Genomic DNA, 20077 nt, shown 5'->3' on the forward strand with positions numbered 1-20077 from the left:
GGTCCGGGAAGATCCCACATGCCACGGAGCAACTAAGCCTGTGCACCACAACTACTGAGCCTGCGAGCCACAACTACTAAGCCCGTGTGCCACAACTACTGAAGCCTGCACGCCTAGAGCCCGTGCTCCGCAACAAGAGAAGCCACCGCAATGAGAAGCCCGTGCACTGCAAGGAAGAGTAGCCCCTGCTCGCCACAACTAGAGAAAGCCCATGCACAGCAACAAAGACCCAATGCAGCCAAAAAAATACTCAAGCCTCAGGTGAGGTCTTTCTTTCCTTCTTTCTTTCCTCCCTCCCTCTTTGGTTTTTAGACCTAAAGGGATCTAAGAGCTCATCTGGTCTAAAACCAAGGCACAGAGTTATTAAAAACAGACTGAATATAATATATATATATATATATATATATATATATATATACATATATATTCCCAGTCTGGGAAGATCCCACATGCCGCGGAGCGGCTGGGCCCATGAGCCATGGCCGCTGAGCCTGTGCGTCCAGAGCCTGTGCTCCGCAACAGGAGAGGCCACAACAGTGAGAGGCCCGCGTACCGCAAAAAAAAAAGAATGAAAGCACTGACACATGCTACAATGTGGATGAACCTAGAAAATATTATGCTAAGTGAAAGAAGCCCAACACAAAAGACCACATATATTTTATGATTCCATTTACATGAAATGTCCAGAACAGGCAAATCAATAGAGACAGAAAGATTAGTGTTTATCAGGGATTGGGGATTATTGTTTAATGGGTACTAGATCTCTTTTTGGGGTGATGGAAATGTTCTGGAACTAGATAGTGGTTGACAGTTGGACAACATTGTGAATGTACTAAATAAATGCCACTGAATTATTCACTTTAAAGTGATTAACTTTATGTGAATCTCACCTCAATTTTAAGAAGTGAGAGAGAGACCCAAGGTCACAAACTATAATGCCCAGGTCCCAACTGCAGCTTCTATGAACTAATCCCTAAGGCCCTGAATTTGCCAGTTCACAAGGCAGTACTAGTTCTGAAGGGAGCCACATCACAAAGAAAAATGCTGAGAATTCAGGGAAGCTGGTTAATTCCAAATCGTCACTGGAAAATGGGTGTGCCTAGCCTCAGCACGCAGCAGCGCAGAGCGTGGACTGTGGGGCAGCCAGTCCTGGGCCGGCTCCCCCCGTTAGCCTGGACCTTGGGCACAGCTCTCAACTCCACTGAGCCTCAACGTTAACTCTAAGCTTCAGCTTCCTTCAGGGGATAATGGGGTTGGCCACATTTTCTACCCTGAGTGACAAGGGGAGCATCATGTGAGATAATGTGTGAGGAGCGCTCAGCAGAGGGCCCGGCCCCGGTGAGCAGGTAATAGAAGTGAGGTTCCTGGCCTTCCTGGCCATCCTCCCCTAGCCCAGCTACCCTGTCCGTCCATGGTTTCCACAGAGGCCTGACTCACCCCAAATTCTCTCCCTTGGTTGGTTGTGCCATTCTGTGGGAGAAGTGACAACAGTTAACTATATATCATGTCACCTTGGTCACCTCAAACCATGGGAATAGGTGGAGACTGCACCCAAGAAAGGGATTCCAGAATCTTCCTGTATGCTGATTCTATCTGCAGAGATCAAACCCTTAAACCCTCACCCCTACTCCAAGGTGGCCTCCCTGCTTCTACTCTGGGCCCTTCTACAAACTGCTCATGTCAACCCCTCCCCACCCCCATACTCAGAACCTTCGATGGCTGTCCACTGCCCACGGATGGCCTTCCAGTGCCTCCTCTCCCTCTACTGGATACATATATGCCACGTGGACCCTTCTCAAATTCTCGAATACTGAAGACCCTTTCCGACCCCCGGCCCTTTGCAAACACAGCCCCCTCTGCCTGGGAAGCTCCTCCCCTTCCATCCACAGAGCTCACTACTGCCCAACCTTGAGGTATCAGGTGAAATGTCACCTCCTCTGCCACACGTCCTCCACCTCACATCCTAGGTCAGGTCTCCCCCACCCCCAAGATCTCTGAGAGCCCCCGTCAGTTTCCCTACAGAGGACTTCTCTCCACTTGATTCCAGCATCTGTCTGATTACTGGAATGCCCACCTCTTCACGGACCATTAATCCTCCAAGACTGAGGGCAGGGACATGCCCACCACACTCACTGCTGTACCCCTGGCACATAGTAGAAACTAAGAAGCGACTGCACTGCTGAGTGAATGAATAAACGTCTCTACTCTGCTTTCCCCCAGAGCCACGTGCCCCTGGGGGGCCCGGTCAGGAGAGGTGGGACCTCCCAAGGGCTCCCCTTGCAGCTGGAAGGAAGCTGGCTCCTTCCTTCTCTCTGAAATTGAGGGTTTGGGAGTTCAACACCAACAACTTAACACCACGTCTTCTCTTCTGTCAGAGCCACAGAGGAAAGCACTAAGCTGTCAGGAGTGCTGTGTTGCCTGCTTTGTTTCTCTAAGTCACACAAGAGTGGAAAAAAAAAGACTAAAATAATTCCTTCTTTCTATTTACCATGGAACAAAGTCAGTGATGGGAGAGGCAAGGGCTGCTTCTCTCTGCTTCCAGGGGGGGCATTAGCTCTAGGGAGGGGCTGGATTATCGTAGTTATCCCTGCAGCAGGGACCCCAAAATGGCTCCGTTCAGGGACTGGGCTGACAAGGAGCCTCCTGCTTTCTCCTGGGACTCAGAACATGCTTCCAGACACCTGCCTGCCCACATCGGGGACGTGGGGTGGGGTTCAGACAGGGCTGGCCAGACTCCACCCGCGTTTGTCCTTCAAAATCGGCAGATGTTGGGACAGACATTGAACCCTGTAGAAGTCCCATTCCCTTTGCCATTCTTTGAAGTCTGCGTCTCCCTCTCAGGGTCTCCCCATAACCACACCTGGAGGCTGGCGGTGGGTTAAGCAAGGCAGATATTTTTGGCATCACTTCACAAAAGAAGAGATGCCCCCCCGCCCCCGGTCTCCTTTGTGTGTGTGTGGTAAATTTTGCATAACATAAAATTTACCATTTTAACTATTTTAAAGTTGGCATAAAGTTCAGAGGCATTAAGCACATTCACAAGGTTGTGCAACCATCACCGCTATCTAGTTCCGGAATGTTTTCATTCCTGCAAATGGAAACTCTGTATCCATTAAGCAGTCACTCCCCCCGTCCCATTCCCTCCAGTCTGCTGTCTCTGTGGATTTACGTGTTCTGACATTTCATATAAATGGAATTATAAGACATGTGGCCTTTTGTGTCTGGCTTCTTCCACTTAGGATCACGTTGACAAGGTTCATCCGAATTGTAGCATGTGTCAGTGCTTCAGTCCTTTTTATGGCTGAGGACAGATAGATCACATTTTGTTTATCCATTTTCATCAGGTGATGAACTTTAATTGACTTTTGGATTAAGACTTACTTTGCCCCAGACCACATGGGACCTGCCCAGCACATGGTCAGTGCTCCGTAGATGTCTGTGGAGTGAAGAAGCTGGTGGCAGAGAAGGGCCCCTACCCTGCCCTCGTGACTCTTTGCTGACGGCTCTGCCCCACCCCAGGCATCTCGGGCCTCTGCCCACCTACCTGAAACCTGTGGGCGCTGAAGAGCTTCCTCAAAGTGGTCCTGAAGTCGAGGCGGGGCCTGGGCACGGGGGCAGGGGCCGCGGTAGGATCGGCATCTCTGCCCTCTGCGCCCGAGGCCGGTGTGGGCGGTGGCTCCTCCTCCTCCTCCTCTTCATTCTCCCATTTCTTGTAGTTGATGTTCCACGCGTGGCAGTCATCGCCAACGACGGTGAAGTGCTTCAAGAACTTGCTCATCCTGTCGGCGGGAGCCACCTTGGCCCTGCGGGTGACTGCCTGAAGGGAGGGGACAGAGAGGAAGCGCTCAGGTGGCCCATCTGTCACTCTGGGGGAGCAGGGCCCCCGCTGGGCCGGGCCACGGGGTGAAGACAGTCCCCGTGCTCAAAGCACCGTGCAAGCACAGACCATGAGGTCACAGTGGTTTCTCGTGCATTTATTTTTGGAATCCAGGGTCTCAGGGCCGGTGAGGCAACAGGAAACCCCAGATTCCGTCAGGCCTGCCACTGTGGTCTGGTTGGCAGTAACCAACAGGAGAGGTACTGCCACCCAGTCGCAAAACACCCACCACAGGCCCTCATGTAAATACTGGAAGAGCAGCCCATGGTTCAGAGACATCACAACCTAAAACCCCAGAGGTGAGAGTTGGCAGGGCGGGGAGAGAGCAAAGGCAAAAGTAAAAGTACCCGAAGTTTCACACAAAAGTGAAGCCACCCTCCCCACCTTCCATGCCACAGATCAGTCCTGGAAAGGTCTGAGCAGCAAGCGGATTTTTCCTGAGTTCAGCCAGTGCTGTTTTAAATACATTATGGACAGCTGTTTAAAGATGGATGGACTTCAAAGCAAAAAAGCAAATATCCTCCCATTCCTTTGCCCAACTTACCCTACCAGACATCACATTTTTTATAAAGTTCAATAATGAAAACTTTCATGTATGCTTACTAGAATAGGCAATATGATCAGCATAACAGGAAAAAAGAGCCCCAAACAGACCCAGGTCCCCGTGGGAACCTGGATGTGATGGCAATGGCAGTACAGGTCAGTGAGAAAACACTGGAGAGGTTAGGATATCTGGCTTTCCCAACAGGGAAAAAAAAAAAATCCCTACCTCACACCACACACCGAGTAAATTTCAGTTGTGTTAACCTATATAAATGTATTTTTAAAAACTTTAAAAGTCTTAGAACAAAATACAGACAAGTATCTTTATGACCTCAGGTCTGGGAAGGATTGCTTAACTAAGACACAAAACACAAAAGAAATGAATAGACCTAACTCATCAAAGCTAAAAACTTTTATCTCTTGCTCTCTCTTCCTCACACACACATCTGTACAAAGTCAGATACACCACAGACTGGGAGTAAATATTTCCAATGTATTTAATAGACAAAGATTTTAGTGTTCAGAATATATAATGAAATCTTACCCAAAAAATACAACTCCATGTAAAATTAGGTAGTGGATATTAACAGGCAGGTCACATGAGAGGAAACCCAGATGGCCAAGACACTCAACTTCACTAATATTCAGGAAAATGTGAATTGACGTAACAATCACACAGCTTTTTGTTCCTCACATTGGCAAGAATTTAAGTCTACACTAGCAAATGCTGGTGAATGTGTGAAGCAAAGGGGGTCTCCTGAACCCTGAAGACAGGAACAGACACTGGCACCACTATTTTTGGAAGCAATCTGGCATTGTTTTGTCAAGAGGAAGCTGTACTAGTTAATGATCTAGTAATCCCACCCCTAGATAGGCTTCAAAGAGAAACTCACCCACATGTACTCAAATCAGTAACATGTTCAAGAATGTTCACTGCAAATGTTCACCTAAATGATAGGAGATAGAGAAGTGAATTTTCTCTATTCATGTGATGGAATTTTATACACAGTTAAAATGAATGAACTATGTCTCTGTGTATCACTGATGACATCCACGTGTACCCCCTCAGCAGTACTGAACACAGCAGATCACTCCCTTTCTTCAAAAACTTCCTTCATTGGCATCTGGGATTCCACACTCTCCTAGTTTTCTTCCTACGTCAATGGCCGCAAAATATTACTATATATTGTTTTCGGAATGTGTAAAATGTGAGCATAAACATACAAAAGAATGGGATTTCTGATTCTGACCATGATACAGTAACTGGTATAAACAACTACACCAGTTACAGCAACTGCCATAAAATTAACTATACCAGTTAAAGCAACTGCCATAAGACTAGATAAACTATAAAACTGGATAAAATATATGAAATTTACTGTGATCCCTGAGAGAAGAGAAACAAATGAGATGAGCCCCCACAATCACCTGCCTGGAAGTACTTTCTGGACTCTGGAGACAAAGATTATAGTTCAGGGCTATTGAACTTTCCTTCCTCAGGAATTTGTGTGTCAAGGTACCAGAGAAAAGGAAGCAGCGCAGAGAAGAAACTAAAAAAATTGGACTTTAGCTGAGTCCACATGTGCAGAGCAAGACTCCATGAGGCAGGGCAAAATATAACTTTCAGGGAAAAAAAAAAACTCTTGGGGAACTGTGAGCTGAATTACTGCCAATTACACAGGGCTGAGTTAGGAGATCTGAGTTCCAAACAGCTAGAGTAGAGAGATCTTGTTGAACACTCTGAGCATGCAGTAGAAATTCCAAAAAAGCCATGCCTTATAAGTAGACCTAATCTAGCCCTCCAGTCAGGGCTACCTTAGACCTCTCCCAACTAAGCTTAAAAATAAGGCTTCTTCAAAAGATCAAACTTATCCCTAAGTAAATTAACTGCCCGTTGGAATAAAACTCAAAAGTGCTCTTTTGAGGAAGACAGCAAAACACCCTCAACAACATAACATTCATAATGTCCAACATATAATAAAAAATTACTAGGCAGATAAATAAGCAGAAAAAATGTGGCCATAACCAATAGAAAAATTAGCTTAATAGCTCAAGAGGGACAGAGGTATGGAATTGGCCAACAGAGACTTGAAAATAGCTATTCTAAATATGTTCAAGGATTTCAAGGAAAACATGAACTTAATGAGGGAACAAATGGAGAATCTCAAAAGAGAAATGTAAACTACAAAAAAGATCCAAATTGATACTCTAGAACAGAAAAATACATATATGAAATGAAAAATCACTGGATGGGCTTAATAGCTGATTAGATGCTGCAGAAGAAAAGTTCAGTGAACTAAAAGATAAAAAATTGAAAATATCCAGTGGAAGCATGGAGAGAAAAAAGACTGGGAGTAGGGGGAAGAATAGAGCCTCAGGGACAATATTAAGTGGACTAATATACATGTACCTGGAGTACCAAAAGGAGATGAAAGGAAAAATATTTGGAGAAATAATGGCTGAAGAAAATTTCCAAATTTGATGGAAAAATATAAACACGTAGATACAAGAGTCCATGTCCCCAGAGTATCATGTGACACCTGACCTAGAACAGAAGCCCATCAAGTGCCTGTTGGCTGAGGGCACTGGTGCCCTGTCTCCCATGCCAGCCCTCCAATTGCTGGGTTCCCAGGGCTGGCTAAGGGCCAGGCCCACAGATGTCCCAAATCTCTCTGGGTGGCTACTGGCCATAATCTGCCCCCCTCAAAACACCTCACCTAGCAGATGGAAACCTCCCGTACTAGTTCTCAGCATGGTGGGAACCACAGGGTGCTTTGCAAAAACCACATTTTATATTTCATACAGGAAAGGAAATTTTTTTTGAAACTTTGCACCCAGTAAAGAAGCAACTTTCAGTAATTTGGGATGAAAATATTTATGGCACCCAGCAGAGCACAAAACAACTCTGGTTTTAAGTCAAAAATCTGTCATTCTGGAAGCAGAAAAGTTCCAGAAAAGGGCAAAGATCATGAAAACGTTGTGGGCCTCAGCAACTGCACCACCCACTCTGGACTCTCAGCTCTCGGGATCCCCCCACCTTGCCTGAGTGGGACGGAAGGACTGACTCAGTGAGCTACGGGGACCACTGGCCTCAGTGCCTAGCCTGGAGCAGCCCCTCTGTAAGCACCAGCTGGTATTATTATTCCTCAACAACAAAAGCTCTCACCTCCACTCCTCCAACTTCATCATCACCCATGGATATCTCGTTTCTCTGGTTACTAGCCCCGCTGCCTGCTCTGCAACCCCCAGACTATTTAGTTACATGAACTGAAAGATTCCTTTTCTGGCTGAAGCTATATAGATTGAGTTGTTTCTTTCACGTGCAACCCGGAGAATCTAGATCAGTGGAGGCCCTGGCACTGGACACCCCCATCTCCATCTCCCCTGCATTAACCCTTGCTGTCCCAATATATCCTGGCATTGCTCTCTCTGGGGTCACCTTTCCGTATCAAAGCCCACAACTATGGTTCCAGCTGGACTGGACTGTATTCTCTCACACTGTGGACTTGGTTCTGTTTGACAACTGCGCCTCTTGATTTTTCTCCCATCTCTGGCCTCCCTTCCTGTACCATGTCCCTGCCCCCACGCCACCGGAAGTCCTCAAGTCCCCAACCCTGAGCTTGTCCTGGCACAGGGCGACTCTCTCCCTTCGGTGGTCTCTACACACCTGTGTTTTCAATGCTGCTCAGGTGCAAATCAGCCTCCAGCCTGCTGTCTGATATCCTGCCAGGTCATTAGTTGCTATGACCCAAACTGAACTAATTTCTTATCTTTCCCCCCAAGTCCACTCTTCCTTACATGTTCCCCTAGGTCATGGTGTCACATCCACCCTGCTGCTCAAGCCAAGAACTAAAGATCATTCCTGGCTCCTCTCTCTCCGTCAGTCTAACCTCCTAAACACCACTCATGCTGCACCTTCTCTTCTCCGTCTAACTCTCTCCTACCGCTCTCACCTCTTGCCGGGACACCAGCACCAGCCTCCTCACTCAGCCTCCTGCCTCTGACCCTTTCTCCACCCAGTGGTGGCCAGGGTCACCTTTCTCCAAGGCTGGTCTGGCTGTGTCCCTGCCCTCGCCTATCCTCCCCCTCTTCCCATTACCTTCAGTCCCTCCACCCTCACCCACTGCCAACCGCTGCCTTCAGGACAAGGTCAAAGCTCTCTTGGTCTCCTCCCCAGCCTCCGCCACACTCCAGTTACACCAACTGCATTGCGGTTCTAGAATAAACCATGCTCTCTCTTGCTTCCAGGACTTCACACGGCCTGCCCCCTGTCTGGAATACCCTCGCCTGTCTCACCCTAGTTCTCTTTCAAGTCTTACAGACGTTGATTTTACCTCCCCTGGGAGGTCTTCCTTAACCGCCGCCTGCTGGGTGAGGGTCCTTCCTCTACTTCCCCATCAAGCCCCTCACTAACAAACACTTTGACATCTCAGGGTTGTCTGTCTCCAGCACTGGTCTGGGAGGGCAGATGCTCTTCCTCCTCCAGTCACAGGGAGGGGCTCAATAAGTATTTAATAAATACTTACTCAATAAGTATTTAATAAATGCATTAACAGCAAAACCGCAGGAGCTACCCATCAAAGGTAATCGCCTACTTCTGGTTTACACATGACAGGTATTATATCTGAAAAATTACTACCTGGGAAAGAGGGGGAAAACAAGAAAAACAGACCCACGATTGATGGAGAAGAAAACGTTCTTGTGAATGTCTATTCTTACAGACTCTGAAGCTGCCATCTGTAGGAGGGGGAAGTCCCTATTTCATGGTCATTCAACAATCACTGAAAAAGGTACTTTTAAAGAAAGTCAGCCGACTCTTGATTGCCAGGGCCTAATATCCCGTAAGTCCCCATTTCCCTGTTCCCTCCCACAGCCTACTTTTAGGGACCTGATTTGCTTTTTTTTTTTTTTTTGCGGTGTGCGGGCCTCTCACTGCTGTGGCCTCTCCCACCGCAGAGCACAGGCTCCGGATGCGCAGGCCCAGCGGCCATGGCTCACAGGCCCAGCCGTTCCGCGGCATGCGGGATCCTCCCGGACCGGGGCACGAACCTGCGTCCCCCGCATGGGCAGGCGGGCTCCCAACCACTGCACCGCCAGAGAAGCCCCTGATTTGCTTATTAATCAATACTCGTACCCCAAACAAGACACAACAGCAGCAACATCTATTATTGTTGATTGTTGATTATTTGTCGTATCAGCACACCGGTAAATTCCTTAAATGCACCATTTCATTTTAATTCCTAACACCCCTCTGAGGTCGAAGCCATCATTTTGGGTCTGGGTGAAAAAGGTGCCTTGTCCAAAGTCATACACTCAGAAAATGGCAGAGCCAGGATATGCCCTTGAGCTGTATGACCTGGAGCCCCCGTGTTAGAAGACATGGCCGAGAAAAAGCCAGGCAGCCCGTGACTGGAGATCTGCCTGTTAGGAGGGTGTAGTGGGATGTATTGTGGCTGCCCCCAAATTCATGTCCCTCTGAAACCTCAGAATATGACCTTGCTTGGAATACAGGCCTTTGCAGATGTAATTAGTTAAAGATCTTGCTGGGAATTCCCTGGTGGTCCAGAGATTAGGACTCCGTGCTTTCGCTGCCGAGGGCCTGGGTTCAATCCCTGGTCAGGGAACTAATATCCCGCAAGCCACACAGTGAGGCCAAAAAAAAAGATCTTGCAATAAAACCATTCTGGATTTAGGGTGGACCCTAAATCCAGTGACTGGTGTCCTTACAAGAAGAGGAGAGGACACACAGAGGAGAAGGCCATGAGAAGATGGAGGCGGAGACTGGAGTGATGCATCTACAAGCCAAGGAACGCCAAGGATTGCCAGCAACCACCAGAAGCTCGGAGAAAGGGATGGAACAGACCCTCCCTCTGAGCCTCCCTCTAACCCAGCCAACACGCTGATTTTAGAACTCTGGACTTCAGAACTGAGAGAATAAATGTCTGTTGTTTTAAGCCATCTGGTTTGTGGTCATTTGTTATGGCGACCCCAGGAAGCTAATACAGAGGGTGTGTGTCCGAGTCAGCCCAAGGGTACTACAGACCATGTGCTCTCTCATTCTCTCTCTCATCTTCGTGGGCCACACATCCATCCTGCATTCCTGGGAGAAAGCAGGCTCCTTTGGAGGTCACAAAACCACTTGTTTCTTTTTGTTTGCTGCTTATAGGCCACCTCCATCCCCTCTTGCTCTCACTTGATGCTGACAAAAATCCTGAGAAGGAGGTAGGACAGGGAGGTGTGGTCTCTCCATTCTACAGAAGGGGAAACTGAAGTTTGGGGAGGGGAGACCTACTGCCCAAAGTCACCTGGTGTGGCAGGGTGACAGAGATGGGGGGAGGAAGGCACTCCCCTATACCACCTGCTGGGCAAGGAAATGGGTACATCCTTCTTAGGAGGGCAATGAGGCAGCTTCATCTTTCGAAAAAATATTTGAGTCTCTCCAATGTGCCAGGCATGGGAGCAAAGGAGGATTAGCCTTAAACCAGTTTCTATCAAAATTTTAAATGTCATTGTTTGACCTGACAAGGGACTCACACATGAGCAAAAAGACACTCACGCATCATGCTCACTGCAGACCTGCTACAACCTCAAGGTCCATGGTTAAATACACTGTGGTAGACCACACTATGGAATACCACACAGCTGTTAAGAATGCAGTACGCCAGTGTGGCTGTACGTACTGACATAGAAAGGTGTCTTTCATCTATGATCAAGTAAAAACCAGCATATTACAGATCAAAATGTATAATGCCATTTTTGTTAAAAACAAAATCAACAACCCAAACAAAGTGGTTACCTCTATGAAGGGATAGGGATTGGGATTGGGTTGGAGGGTGAAGAGAAACTTTTTTTTTTCCTATTAAGTTTAACCATAAGAAATAGTCATTTATGTAATAAGATCTAACCTGCAGAGAATGAAGTATTTGGGGGGAGTGGGGAGGGAGGGAGAATGAAAAAATATATATATATACACATACATACAGACACACACACATAACTAATGTATACAACTGGAATCCCTGAATAAGAAAACCAAAACAATGGAACAGAATGGTTCAAGATATAATTCAAGAAAACTTTCCTGAAATAAGACTTTTAAAAAAAATGACCATTTTCAGAGACTTCCCTGATGGTCCAGTGGGTATGACTCCACACTCCCAATGCAGGGGCCTGGGTTCGATCCCTGGTCAAGCAACTAGATCCCACATGCATGCTGCAACTAAGAAGCCCATGTGAAGCAACTGAGAAGTCTGCATGCCGTAACTAAGACAAGGTGCAGCCAAAATAAATAAATATTTTAAAAAAATGTTTTTAATGACCATTTTTGTAGGTCAAAATTGGTAGAAACTGACAATTTCATGTGGTTCAACCTAATATATACTGTTTGTTGTTTTAATTTCTTACACTGAGAACTTGTTTGTGTACAGTTTTTAAAAACAAAGAAACATAAGTGGTAAAGCTGGCATATGAACTCAGGTCTACTAGCTTTGTTCTTTCTGAGATGCTCTGCCAATGAGGGGGAAAACATGCCAGAAAAGCTGCGATTTTTAAAGCAACAAGAACGATGATATTGAAAGAGGCTGAATCAAGGTTCTGAGATGCAATCCTCTCTCCCTTAGCAGGGGAAACTGAGACTTGCAACATGGCAATTGCCACCACCCAGTGGACAGTCCATGAACTTGCATCTGCACCTTGTCTTCTGGGTCCAGGAATCTTCAGACACACCCAGCCAGGGTCAGAGAAGTTGTCCCCAACCCCTGACTTCCATCTCCCTCCCCCAAAGCCCACCTATCACTAAGCCCTGTGCATTTTAGCATCTGAATGACCCTTGAATTCATCATCTACTTCTCCCATCTTCTGCCCACCTCCCTGCCCCAGCCTCCACCTTTTACTTGGAGGATGTACCAGCTCCTCACTGTTCTCCCCATCACTCTTAGATTCTCGTCAGCAGCCTGAGAGCACTTCTTGAAACATAATCACGTCACTCCCTGTGCAGAAAAGGCCTGGGGCTGCTGCCCTTAGAAAGGCCTGCTTGGCCCTTGGCTGACATCTGGGAACTTGGATTTTGGGAGGGTTCCCACCTGGTAAGGACAGCTCACTGTGACCGGACTCTTTGTAAAGACAAGTGGTTTATGTAGAACAGCTGCTTTCCCCTGGGTAGTCTGGAATTTTTGGAGTTTGGAAGGTACCCATGTGACCAGCCCCCAGATAAAAACCTTGGGTGCTGAGTCTCTAACAAGCTCTCCTAGCATGTGTTGTCACAATTTGCTGCTGGAGGAATTAAGCAAGTCCCATGTGACTTCACTGGGAGAGGAATCTGGAAGCTTGTGTCTGGCTTCCCCTGGATTTCACTTCATGTATCTTTTCCCTTTGCTGATTCTTCTTTGTAAAAATCTTAGCCATGAGTGGAACTGTATGCTGAGTCCTATGAGCCTTCCTAGCGAATCACTGAACTTGGGGTGATCTTGAGGACCCTAATGCACTTCCTTATTTGAAACTCTTCTTTGGCTTCCCACTGATCTTAAAAATAAAGACCCAGGGAATCTCCTGGTGGTCTAGTGGTTAGGACTCCACGCTTTCACTGCCAAGGGCCTGGGCTCAATCCCCGGTCAAGGAACTAAGATCTCACAAGTGGTGCGGTGCGGCTGGGAAAAAAAAAAAGACCCAAGTGCCTTCCAGAGACCTATAGCCATTCTGCACTCTGTGGCCTCTGCCTGCCTATCTAACCACACCTGTCACCAGTCTCTCTGCTCTGGCCACATGGTCTCCATTCAGCCCTTTGTACTCAGTAGGTTTCTTCGACCACAAGGCCTTTGCACACGTGATTTCCTCTGCCTAGAACGCCCACTCCTCTTCCACCTTGTCATTTTTCTTTTCCTCCTTCACGAGGTCTCCCTCAAGCATCTCAGCTCCAGGAAGCTGACCATGTACCTCCCCTGTTGCATTCATGCATGGCCCACATGCCTCCCCAATGAAGATGGATCCACCTGTTTGTGTAACAGTCTGTTTCCTCCCCCACTCCCCATTAGGGGACTGGGTAGGTGGGTTTCTGCTCATGCCATATCTTCCGTATTCTTCATGCCTGGAAGACCACAGGTTCCCTCCCACTAAACATACCTGGAGGGTGGAATGAATCCCTCGAGCAAATATCTCCTCTTGGGGGACTCATGTACCCCAGAGGCTCACGTACTCTACCGCCACCTCCCCCTACCCTGTCCCCAGGGATTTATGTTCTGAGGAATGCCTATTTTTAAAATCAGGGAAGTCTTTAAATAAGCATAGCAGCTTTTCCTTCTCTAGGGTGGGGAGGAAGTTTGAGGTTTCACGAAAATAACCACCGTGACGGCTGACTAGTTTGGGCGGGGGGTGCTGCTGCTGGTAGACTGAGAAGCCTGACTGGTGGCCCAGGTGCCCCAGAGACGTATTCTCCAACTTTTCTCTCCATTTCCTGTAGGGTCAGAATCCCTCCTGACTTGATGGAAGAGTCTGTTGACCTGGCAAGTTGATCAGGAGGCTGGGTGGAGACGATGTGGGAAATAATATTTAAGGTAGCGGAAACTGTAGCAATTGTAACTATCCCCAGAGCAACTGCCATTTTCTGAGCTCTGTGCAAAAGCCCTTTGTAACATACAGCAACAACTCGACAAGGTGGGGACTGAATCCTCTTCATTTACAGGTGAGGAAATTGAAAACAGAGAGGCCAAGCAACTTGCCCCAGCTCACACAGCCAGTGAGAAGCAGAGCTCAGACTCTGACCCAGGCTGCCTGGCCCAGAGCCCTCTCCCTCCTGCACGACCTCTCTGAATGCTGCCCTGGACCCAGCTCACAGCTGGTGAAGGCCAATGCTGGGCGGGGAGTTCAGCCCAGTGTTACTCAGTAAGAAACACATTTTATATCCTGCCACTTAGTACACATTGACATATATACGTTCTATAACCAACACTAAAGTTAACATGTGAGAGACTTATGTTTTCCACTTTATTCTATTTCTTAAAAGGCTGATGGCAGCCCATTAACGGATTTCAGGAATCACTAATGGGTTGAGTTTGAAAAACACGGGTATGGTGGGATGTACTCTATTTCCCTGGGGGAGGGCGAGGATCATTGTCAGAGAGGTGGCAGTCTTGCCCAAAGTCTGTGAATCAGCCATGTTAACTGGGAAGCATAAGTCAGGCTGCTATTTGTGTTAACAAAAGCATAGAAAGAAATGAAAGCATAGAAAGAATAATATAGTTACCCAGCTAGAAATTAGGACCTATCACCAGTACAACTGAGTCATCTGGGCCACCCCATCCCCCAACATCTTAGTGATGCTTCAGCCATGGAAAAGATGGGATAAACAAGAATTCAGGGCTCCCCTCTTTCCTGCCCCACTGTGGCTCGGTCCTTGGAAGGAGGCCAGTGCAGCTGCAGTTTAACCAATGGCTCTCAGCTCTGGCTGCACACTGGAACCACCTGGATGCTTTAAAAAAAAAACCCAGTGCCTGGGTCACAGGCCCCAAGATTGTGATTCAGTTGGTCTGGGGGTGGCCTGGGTGTTGGGATCTCCAATGTACAGCCAAGGTCAAGAACCAGCATCGTAAATGAACCTGGTGCCTCCAAACACCTTGTGAGAAGTGTGCCAAAGGGCCACAAGGATTTCTAAGCACACCTGGCAACCAGGTTCTCCAGATGTGGCTGGTGACATGCAATCATCTGAGCTGAGGACTAGGTCAGCTGATGGGCTGAAAACCGTTTCACTTTATCCTCATGAGGGCGTCAACAGCTCCTGTGTTTCAAGCGTTTGTTATAGCCCGGCACCCTGCTAAATGCTTTCCAGTCACTATCTTGTTTAATCCTCACTGTTCTCATTTTACAAAAGAGGAAAACGGAGGCTCAGAGAGGTGGGAAGGGGCAGGGAGGGCCCTGCTGGGGGCCCCTCTGGGCAGCTCTCCTGCTGAGGGCCCCTCTGGGCAGAGCTGGCTACAGCAAATCAGATCTGAGCCATGGCTAAAAACCCCACCAGTTTCTTCCATGACAGAGCTGTTTTCCTCTCCAAAATCAGAGCTGGACAATTAAAAATCTCCTAAAAGCAATCCTATTAAAATAGTTTTTTAAAAACATAATTAACTTCACAAGGTAAATTATTAAAAGGAACTTGTTCTTTGAATCAGTAAGAGGCTTATTTGCTACACGTGGCCCTGGTCCAATTTCCCCAGCTCCCCAGCAATGGCGCTGGGGCCACCCCTTCTTTTGGCCTCTGTTCGATGACAGACAGGCTCCCGCCCCCAGGAGTCCCCCGAGGTGTGTCCTTGGCTCTGCATTCCAACACTCTGCTTGCCCTGATGTTTTTGTGTCCTCACCCCCACCCTTGCGACTTGTCCCTGCAGCCAGACCCCCTGACGTACCCGGAATCCCCAGCTTTACCTGCTGTCATTCACCCCAATGAGCAGATCTTTACTCCAGATCTATTTCTTTCAGTATTACTATTGTCAAAACATGAGCAAAAAGAAATAATAACCCCAACACACCAAATTTATCATCTACTTATCCACCCATCTCACTCTAATCTATGTCTTTTACAATTATAATCGAAGACTGCAGACAACTTTGTATCTTATTTTCTCCCCACTACCTATATGCATCAGACTTATGCCTTTTTAATGGCCAAGAAATTTTCCAAGAAGTCAGTGCTCATTATTGCATTTTCTGTTCATTTTTAGCACCTCTATCACCAATTCTAAGACCACATTTTCTCACATATTAACATTTCTGAAGTCTGTCTTACAATTGACCAGTGTCAGTGTTGTGTTACATTAGATCACAGTAAATGGCGGCACTTTTTCTTCTTCGTAGCACATAATACAATGGTGCATCTACAATCAATGGCATCTTACATGCTAAGAAACACATAAATTTGTGTTTCTAAATTGTGCTGTAAATTATACTTTTTCCTTTTTATGGGTTGTTTCCTTTCCCGCAAGTAAGATGACCAGGTTTGATTATGACTATTTTCATGACTCTTGATACACCCTGTCAAGTTATTTTCCAGCAGTCGTGTGGGTTGATCCACTTGTGAGATGCAGGAGTGAGCCGGTTACACCACAGCATAACCACCATCGAGCGTGCGTTTCCGCTTGTTTTTTTGGTTTGCCTAGTAGGGAGCTATAAATGAAGGAAACTGTTCCATTTGCCTTTCTGTGAGTATTAATGATAACTGGAACTCACGGAGCTCCTGTTATTGGGTGGCAGGCACTAAGCTTCCCATATCTTATCAGGAATTGACACAACTCTACAGAGGGCGATTGTCATCCCTCTGCTGGAAATGCCACCATATTTCATTAATGCAAAGTTGAACATTTTCCCACATTTCTGAAATCAGAATTGGTGGCATTTTGTAAATGCCATTGGTCACTTCCTCCTCCCACATTGTAAACAGCTTTAAATCAGAAATACTCTTACAGTTAAAGGGGCCATCAGTTTGACGAAATGCAAGATCCCCACCACCACCACCACCACCATCATCATCATCATCATCATCATCATCATCATCATCATCATCATCATCATCAACATCCCATGGTCCTCTGACCCTCACACTTGCTTCTCCAACTCTGCCCCATCACTCTGCTGCTACCCTGAGCTTCTGGCACTGCCCTGACAACTCTACCTGGCCAGGCCCCCAGAAGCTCCAAGTGAACAGCTGAAATGGAAGCCAACACTTCCTCTTCACCTTGCCCCACCCTTCACAACTAATGTCTCCCCAGATCCAACAAGCCTGCACCCCAGATATCAAGGACAGAATTTATTAGACCTACTCAGGTTGGCCACACAGCACAGGAGGCAGAGCATTCGCTTTGGAGTCAGGCTAGGTTGAAATCTCATTTCTGCCACTTCCTACCTGTGTGATCTTGAGCAAGTAGCTTTACTTCTCTGTGCCCAAGTGTCTCTACCTGTAAAATAAGCAGTTGGGAGAAGCACTTATGGGCTCAGTATTGGCCTAGCATTCTGAGACCATTGTCTCCTCAACTCCTCCCTGTGAGCCTTCAGGAATGGGGGTGGTTAATTAACTTTTCCCCATTTTCCAGATAAGGAAACTGAGGCTCGGGGAGGTGAAGGGCATGACCAAATGATACAGGGCTATTAAAATGCAGAGCTGGGTTTTGAATGTTTCCGATTATCAGGCTATCTTGAGGTTCCTTCTATAGCTTTCACCTCGGTGACTTTTAACACTTTGGTATGGTGGAAGCACCCTGAACATGTGTTTTTCCTCTATCTTGTTAGAAACACCAAACAGAATTATCTTCTCAAGCTGGGAGGTCCCTTAACGCTGCTAGTCTTCCAGAATTAATTTACCTTTTCATCCCAGGTGGCCATTTTCCTGTCGTCTCCAGATCTGGAAAATAAGAAAACATTTGTCTAGATCTATCATCCTACTATCATTCGCCGTAGTATGTGTTTTCCAACACTTTCTTACAAATTATTTTTAACTTGCTTAGGTTAACAGTGTCCGAAAATAGTAAATAATAAAGCTCAAAGCATGTGGAGAAGGATGTACATCCTGAGTATATACCCAAAAGAACTGAAAACAGGCACTCAAACAAATACATGTACATGAATATTCATAGCCAAAGATGGAAACAATCCATGTCCATTAACATATGAATGGATAAATAAAAGATGTTATATCCATACAATGGAATGTTATCCAGCCATAAAAAGAAATGAAGTACTTTTGCAATATATACAAATATCGAATCACTATGTTGTACACCTGAAACTATTGTAGGTCAATTATACCTCAATAAATAATAAAAGAGATATGAAGTGCTGACACATGCTACAACATGAATGAACCTCTACAACATTATGCTAAGTGAAAGAAGCCAGACACAAAATGTCACATAGTACTTGGTTCCACTGATGTATAATATCCAGAATATGCAAATCTGTACAGACAGAAAGCAGACTGGTGGTGGCCAGGAGCTACGGGGAGAGGGGAATGAGGAGTGACTGCCTAATGGGGACAGAGTCGCCTTTTGAGGTGACGAAAGTGTTCTGGAACTAGATAGAGGTGGTAGTTGCACCACATCGGGAATGTATTATATGACAATGAATTGCTCACTTTAAAAGTTAATTTAAAAAAATTTAATTTTATGTTATGTGAATTTCACTCCAATTAAGAACCAGACAGACATATGTTAGTGTTGAGATTGCTCTGGAAAGCAGCAAAGAATCTAAATGTCCACCAACAAGGGAGGGTCTGGTTGAGTCAGTTACAGTACATCTGAGAGTGGGAGACTCCAGTGCTGTTACATTTCCATATGTGGATGAGGAAAGATGTAATATAACAGGTGCCCCCCATCACATTATAGCATAGTGTGTACAGTATGATCCCATCTATGTGAAAAAATGATATATGCATTTTTTTAAAAGTCTGTAAGGATACAGCCAGACTCTTTACAGTGGTTATTGCTGAAGAAAATGGGAGTGATTTGAGGATGGGGTGGGTATTTTCTTTCTCTTGGCTTCTGGAAGGTCTGAACTTTTACAATGATTATGTGTTACTTCTTAAAACTTATTTTTAACATAGGTGACATATGTAGTAAAAAATTTAAATACAAAAAGATACTACGACAAATAAGTCTTCTTTCTACTCCTGTTCTTCCCAGAAAGCCTCTCCTACCAGTTTCCCACACAGCCTTTGGAGGTATTCTATGTCTTTCCAAGCACAGCCATACTTATTCTTTTTTTTCCCCTTAAACAAATGTGAGCCCTCACACTGCTCTGAACCTTGCTTATTTCCCTTTAGGGTGTGGGAGGCTGAAAGATAGCCCCATCAGTCCTAATCCCCAGAACCTGTGAATAGGTCAATGTACACGGCAAAAGGGACTTCCCAGGTGTGATGAAATTAAGGACTCCAAGATGCGGGGATTATCCAGGTGGGCCCAGTGTAATCAGAAGGGTCTTTACAAGTACAGCAAGAGAATCAGAAGAACAGGAGACATGACTACAGAAGCAGGGATTGGAGTCAGAGTGAGATCTGAAGATGTTATGCTGTCTTGAAGATGGAGGGATGGGGTCATGATCCAAAAAATAAGGGAAGCCTCTAGAAGCTGGTGAAGGCAAGGAAACAGATTCTCCCCTAGAGCCTCCAGAAGCAATATAGCCCTGCCAACACCTTGAACTTGGCGTACCAAGACTGATTTGGGGCGTGTGACCCCTAGAACTGTTAGATAATAAATTTATGTTGTTTTAAGCCATCAGATGTGTGGTCATTTGTTACAGCAGCCACAGGAGACTAACACAGTGTCCCAGAGACCGTTCTACGCCGTGTGCTCTAGAGCAAGTGCACTCTTTGGATGACCACACAGGATTCCCCTGAGGGGGTGTGTGTAGTTCCCATTAGTGACCAACGTTAGCTTCCCAAAGTTCCAGTGAATGACCTTATGTATCATGTGTTATTTTTGTAATTAAAAAAATACTACCATTTTGAAAAAAAATCACGAAGACCTAAAGAAAAAAAGAGTTCTTTTTCTCCCCACGGTACCATGCTTAGGGCACAAGGGACTCAGTTTCTTGCTGGTTGACTGGTAGAGCAGCTTCTGCACCCAGCAGAGTTCACCTGGCTGTGTTCCTGTTCCAGCCCCTGGGGGCCCTCACCCTGCTCTCACGAGG

At 46.3% G+C, this 20077-nt stretch overlaps 1 protein-coding gene across 9 annotated transcripts in view; it reads right to left on the reverse strand.

Annotated features, from left to right (window-relative positions):
• The window catches only part of HVCN1 (hydrogen voltage gated channel 1), a 29160-nt gene that overhangs the window by 5771 nt on the left and 3312 nt on the right, over positions 1–20077 (reverse strand). For all 9 annotated transcript variants that reach the window (XM_082667315.1, XM_082667320.1, XM_082667314.1 and 6 more), the window contains 2 exons: positions 17756–17795; positions 3545–3817 (listed from right to left, as the gene is read on the reverse strand). In XM_082667315.1, the coding sequence (XP_082523441.1) occupies positions 3545–3817; positions 17756–17795 (313 nt within the window). The remainder of the gene's footprint in view (positions 1–3544; positions 3818–17755; positions 17796–20077) is intronic.

This window comes from Grampus griseus (genome assembly GCF_964374135.1).
Source record: "Grampus griseus genome assembly, chromosome: 12".
In the NCBI taxonomy this organism is placed as follows: domain Eukaryota; kingdom Metazoa; phylum Chordata; class Mammalia; order Artiodactyla; family Delphinidae; genus Grampus; species Grampus griseus.